Source organism: Perca fluviatilis, chromosome 11 (genome assembly GCF_010015445.1).
Source record: "Perca fluviatilis chromosome 11, GENO_Pfluv_1.0, whole genome shotgun sequence".
In the NCBI taxonomy this organism is placed as follows: Eukaryota; Metazoa; Chordata; class Actinopteri; order Perciformes; family Percidae; genus Perca; species Perca fluviatilis.
In genome coordinates this window covers 16330710-16336908 of record NC_053122.1, presented here as the reverse complement: position 1 = coordinate 16336908, position 6199 = coordinate 16330710, and the positions used below count along the sequence as shown (strand labels likewise).

Sequence of the window (6199 nt, the reverse complement as noted above, 5' to 3'; positions counted from 1 at the left end):
GTGAACAGTGTTCTGTAGCGCCTATTGACAATAGAACATTTTAGCAGTCTGAAACTTATTTATCTATCAGGACAAAAATATATCTATAAATTAAGAACAACAAATAATGTTCCTAATTTTAGACTTTTCTCATCTAATGTGAAAAATGCATTCAACAATCTGAAATGCTCAAAACACTGACACTCTTCTGTCTACTCTTCATTTGATGTCTTTTGTTACTTTATTAATTCAACTTTTAAATTTGCTGAAAACTGTTTCTTGTGTATGCAGACCTATTTTGTCTATTGTTATTCTCCTGTTCTCTCAGTGGTGGAAAGTAACTAAGCACATTTACTCAAGTACTGTACTTATTATAATAGGTAAATATAAGACCAGCCACAACAGCATATACAGTAAACAAAAAATAGCCCCACACCAGCTGTGGAAACATTAAAGTAATGTTTACATTAATGTATCAATAACTATAATTCAATAATATAAAATGTTTTTTTTTCTATAATAAACCATTCTGCATAATACTAGTACTTTTACTTTGTGTACTACTTTGATCCTAATACTTTATTTCTTTTTGTATTGCTTGTTCTTTTTACTGTTATTTTAATAGAATTTTTTTTTAGCAATTTTGATCTTGTGACTTTGTTTTGTTAAAGGTGCAATATTAAATAAACGTAGTATTATTATTATTATTATTGTTATTATTATTATTATTATTATTGTTATTATTATTATTATTATTATTATTATTATTATTATTATTACTACTACTAATAATACTACTTCCACTACTGTATTCTGTATTGTTCAATGACTTTTTTAGAAATAATTAAAAAAAAAAACTCTGCCCTCATAATGCAAGTCAACTTCATAATTTACAGTTATATATTGTGTTCAATTTATGTGATACTTGTTTAATGAAGGTTGTGATGGTAACAGATGCCGACAGGGGGCGCTGCCTGCGTGTCTGCGTCACACGAAGGAGGGGATCCAACATGGCGTCTTCAATAACTGTACCGCTACTGTTTTGTTTAGCATCATTTTCTTTTCAAATCAGCTCCTCCAGACTTTTATCTGAGCCTTGTTACAAACCAATCAAAGACGGCAGACCAGACTCTGTCAAGTAAGTGATGACAACAATTGACAACTGTCAGTGACACAGTTTAATGATTTGGACTTGTTGTTTACATCCTGAGACTAACGTTACCTCCTGAGTGACTAGGTTAGATTCGAAATTCTTAAGAACTAGAGTTACCATAATAGATTACTTTGTATATTTAACCGCTATCTGTGTTTCTTACAACATTGCACGTACATAAGTATATTGCAGTTTTAAGTGTTCCACAGGCTTATATTTAGTAGTGAATTTATAGTAATGTGGTCGGTGGTAACATGTAACTAAGTTAACTTCATTTACTAAAGTAGCCTAGGCTACTTATTTTTATGCTACTTTCTGCCCCCTACATTGCGGAGGCTGGCTAATATTGTACGTTTTACTCTACAACATTAATTTGACAGCATTAATTACTAGTTACTTTTATTATCTTACGAAGTAATGTAGCTAGCTATAAAGTAGTTGAAATTAGCTCCATTTTTACCACCAGACTTTTTGCTCTATTTTGTGATATTAATTTTAACTTGACAGTTATAGCTGATGTTAATAAAGACAATTTCTTATGGAAATGTCAAATTGAAACATGACTTTTCTGTGATATTATGTTTGTATACAATATCATAGAGATACTGTATGCTTCTATAGTTACCTCAATATTGTTATGGTTCATTCTTTGTCCTGATTGATAATATTTTTACTTATTACTTATTTCAGGACACAGGCCCGCCCACATGAGTATGTGAAGGTGTCAGACCTTCCTCTGTCCTGGGACTGGAGGAACATCAAGGGGAAGAATTATGTGAGCGTCACCCGGAACCAGCACATCCCCCAGTACTGTGGGTCCTGCTGGGCCATGGGAGCTACCAGTGCACTTGCTGGTAACAAGATGAGAATATAGGGATGGATAGAAGATGTGAACAGGGGTCAGCAACCTTAAGCACAGGAGCAAGGCCTGTTATTTACGGTAGTTTGATTGACTTTTTCCCCTTCCGCATTCCACGAAGACCCGCCCTCCTCTGTCTTGAAGAGTGGAGACTATTGTAGCAGCATATCACATCACATATGGGTGTAATGTCTTGGTGTCATTATTTTGGTCCTATAGTCTATATTTGTTTTAGTGGAAAAACTAATTTAGGATTACATCTAGCGTAGTGTTGTTACAGTATATTGTAAACTGATGACTCATTACCTTCTTTACAGAATGCAGCACAAAGGAAAAAAAATAACACTGCCTGAGTGGGCTTGGTAGATGATGGCAGGCTTAATGCTCAATAATGCTCAGAACATTTTAAAATGGCACTTCATATTAAAAAGGTTGCCAACCCCTGATATAGAATATGCATATTATTATGTGTATTTAAAATATTTTTATCACACAGTGTGTTCACACAATATATTATAGAGATATTATATTGAGCCGTTGCTGTAGACTACAAAGTATCACAATAGTGTGGCCGCAGTGGCATAGTAAGCACGGAGAGCAGCATCCACCCTGCAGGCTGGCAAGAGAAAAAGAAGACTGTGATCTCCTGAGGAAATTTTACCATTTCAACATTTGTTGTTGTTATTCTTTTGTCCAAGACCGTATCAACATCAAGCGTGGAGGAGTGTGGCCGTCGGCTTATCTGTCAGTCCAAAACGTGATAGACTGTGGGAGAGCGGGCTCTTGTTACGGAGGAGATCACCTGAGAGTCTACGCCTATGCACACGAGAGAGGCATTCCTGATGAAACCTGCAACAACTACCAAGCCAAAAACCAAAGTATAAGAATATTCTTTTTTTTCTTTCTATTTTACTCTGAACACTGTCTGTTGGTAAATGTACACTATATGGCCCAAAGTATGTGGACACCCTGGTCTAAGGCTGCCTTTTTTTAATGGTCTGGGCTAAACCCCTTAGTTCCAAAAAGGAAAGTCTTAATGCGACAGCATGCAATGATATTTTAGACCAAAGTGTGTGTGTTACTTTGCAATTTTGTGCCAACAGTTGGGGGAAGGCCTCTTTCCTGCTTCCTGTTTCAACATGATATACCGCCATGCATAAAGCCAGGTCCATAAAGTAATGGTTTTCACAGTCAGAGCCTTGACCTTAACCCCATCCAACACCTTGAGGATGAACTGGAACGCGGACTGTGAGCCAGGCCTTATCACCAGACATCAGCACTGGACCTCACCAGTGCTCTTGCGGCTAAATGGAAGCAAATCCCTGCAGCAGGATTCCAAAATCTTCCCAGAAGAGTGGAGACTGTTATAGCAGCATATCACACATCACATATGGGTGTATTGGCTTGGTGTCGTTATTTTGGTCCTATAGTGTATATTCGTTTTAGTGGAAAAACTAATTTAGGATTACATCTAGCGTAGTGTTGTTACAGTATATTGTAAACTGACGACTTAAGGTCACCTGTAATGTTTTTTATTTATCTTGTCATTTTTAAAGACAGATAATGACAGTTTTTTTGTAACAATATTACAGCATTTAAATGTTATTTCACATTACACCTTAACACTACACTGGAAATTTTAAAATGTAACCTCACGGTAATTGTACGGATCTGAATAGTAAAATGAGTGTTGTACTGCCCTGTAAATCATAAATGATCTAATTTGTTTCAGAGTGTGAGCAGTTTAACCAGTGTGGCACCTGCTCCTTTTTTGAATCGTGTGCTGTCGTGAAGAACTACACTATGTGGAAAGTGGGCGACTATGGAGAAGTTTCAGGAAGAGACGAGATAAAAGCAGAATTGTACACCAATGGGCCCATCAGGTAGAGTAAGTCATCCTCCCCAGTCATTTTCTAATTATCCATCCACCTACACCGTCCGTGTGAAGTACAGTAAGAGATTCAGCCTGAACTTTTCACAAAGCAGTTCTTAATCATAGTGAAGTTTTTATTAGTAGCTACATATTTAATCATTCTTTAAACCTTTGAGGAACAGAGCACAGAGTGTCATTTTTTTCACTCAAATAAAATAAAATACAGTAATTTATATTAAAGCCTTAAAGTATTGATCTTATATCTTACTTACAGATTTATATTTTTCACCATGTATCTACTTTAATAAACACAACTTAGCTTTATGTCACTTAACCATTACTGATGTTCTTTTCCTTATCTCGTCCATTTATAGTTGAACTTCTTACATTAGATGTTATTCATTTAGTAAAGTTCTGGCTTTGACAGCTTTATTTTGTCTTTAAATTAAATCCATGCAGTATTAAGAAGGTCTTAAAAAGTCTTCAATTTGCTTTTCTAATACCTGCAGATATGTTAAAAAAATGTTCATCAGTTGTCATTTAAAATGTATCGGTTAATGAGATTGTGACATTAAGAATTTCAAATTGCATGTGTAATTTAAGTTTGAAAACAAGTAGAAAGATATCTAGTTGTGTTGTGTCCAATTCCAAATTGGTACACACACAAACACACACAACAGGAACATCTGACTGCAGATGCACAGCAGGAAACTGTGTGAAACTCAAAGTTACCACACTGCATAGTCACAATTAAGTTACAAGTACAAGTTTTGTTCCTGCTCTTACAGCCTGAAAGCACTGCCAAAAAAAATCTAAGTTTTGAGCGCCAGGTTAGCTGGTAGAGCAGGCGCATATATATATATATATATATATATATATATATATATATATATATATATATATATATATATATATATATATATATATATATATATATATATATATATAATGTAAAGCTGTACTTTGTGAGGCAGGGAGAGGCAGAGTTGACTGCAGTTAATTGTCTTTCTTAACACCCAAGGACTATCATTTGATTATTATACTTCAAAACAAACATAAATTCCCTGAATGACTGAATTAAACTTAGGCTCTTTTTGTGATGCAGGCCAGACGAACAGATAACGAGGCTTGTGAGTGTAAAGTTTGGTTCGAGGAATGTTCTGGCTTTTTATGACTATATATATATATGTGTATGTATGTATGTATGTATGTATGTATGTATGTGTGTCTACTCCTTAATGCAGTGGCCGCAGGTTCAACTCCACCTTTGCTGCATGTCAGTCCCCCTCTCTCTTCCCTTTCATGTCTTTAGCTGTCCCCTATATAATAAAGGCCTAATGCCCAAAAATAAATCTTTAAAAAAAAAAATAATAATCTAAGTTTTGACCTGTATTTGAACCCATAGAAATGTTCTTTCTATGATCACATTTTAGTGATCAAAATAATGTGAAAAGAAAAGGAAGATTAAGATTAAATAACTACAGAAACTCTTCACTCTGTCTTTCAGTTGTGCCCTGATGGCCACTGACGGCCTGGAGGGATACTCTGGAGGGATCTTCTCAGAGTTTCACCCCCTGTCTTTGCCGAATCACATTGTCTCTGTGGCTGGCTGGGGTGTGGCGGAGGACGGGACTGAGTACTGGATTGTCAGGAACTCCTGGGGAGAGTTTTGGGTTGGTCTCTCTCTCTCTCTCTCTCTCTCTCTCTCTCTCTCTCTCTCTCTCTCTCTCTCTCTCTCTCTCTCTCTCTCTGCACCACACCCACCTGCAAAGCCTGCATGCAGTCTGACAAAAATCAGCTCTGTAGCTACCTCACTGCTTTACAATTTATGAATTTACCCTTTTATTTATTTAGTTTCCAGCCAGTGTTTTAAAAAAGTCATTTTCACTGACTTTGGGTTTCCTGCATGCAGAATAAATAATATTTCTTTTTTGTATTTTTTTTTTCAGGGAGAACACGGCTGGGCAAGAATAGTCACCAGTGCCTATAAAGGAGGAAAAGGCAATTGGTTCAACCTGGGTATTGAGAAAAACTGTGCATATGGAGACCCTGTTGTAACATAGCAGCCTAATTAAACTGATAGAAAGACTCTAGTTTGGCACGGCTCTGTTTTATTTAAATACATTTATTTATTTATTTTTAAATAACTGTACAACTTATTTTGATAATTTGGAAATTAAGTTTTAGGATACAGCATACATTTATTTGCTTACTTGTTGAAAAATTACAATTATTTGTGTTACGTCAGCTGGTTGCCAGGCTACTGTTATCGATCTTCTCATCTAACTGTCTCAGCAAGAAAGCGAATATGCTTATTTCCCATAAGGTCAGATAT

General features: G+C 35.7%; 1 protein-coding gene across 1 annotated transcript; it reads left to right on the top strand.

Annotated features, from left to right (window-relative positions):
- Nucleotides 1-952: 952 nt before the first annotated feature.
- On the top strand, nucleotides 953-5957 carry LOC120568735 (cathepsin Z). The gene is made up of 6 exons (XM_039816418.1): nucleotides 953-1117; nucleotides 1823-1986; nucleotides 2690-2869; nucleotides 3724-3874; nucleotides 5372-5537; nucleotides 5814-5957. The coding sequence occupies exons 1-6, from the start codon at nucleotides 990-992 to the stop codon at nucleotides 5925-5927; spliced, it is 903 nt and encodes a 300-aa protein (XP_039672352.1). The 5' UTR covers nucleotides 953-989; the 3' UTR covers nucleotides 5928-5957.
- Nucleotides 5958-6199: the final 242 nt, after the last annotated feature.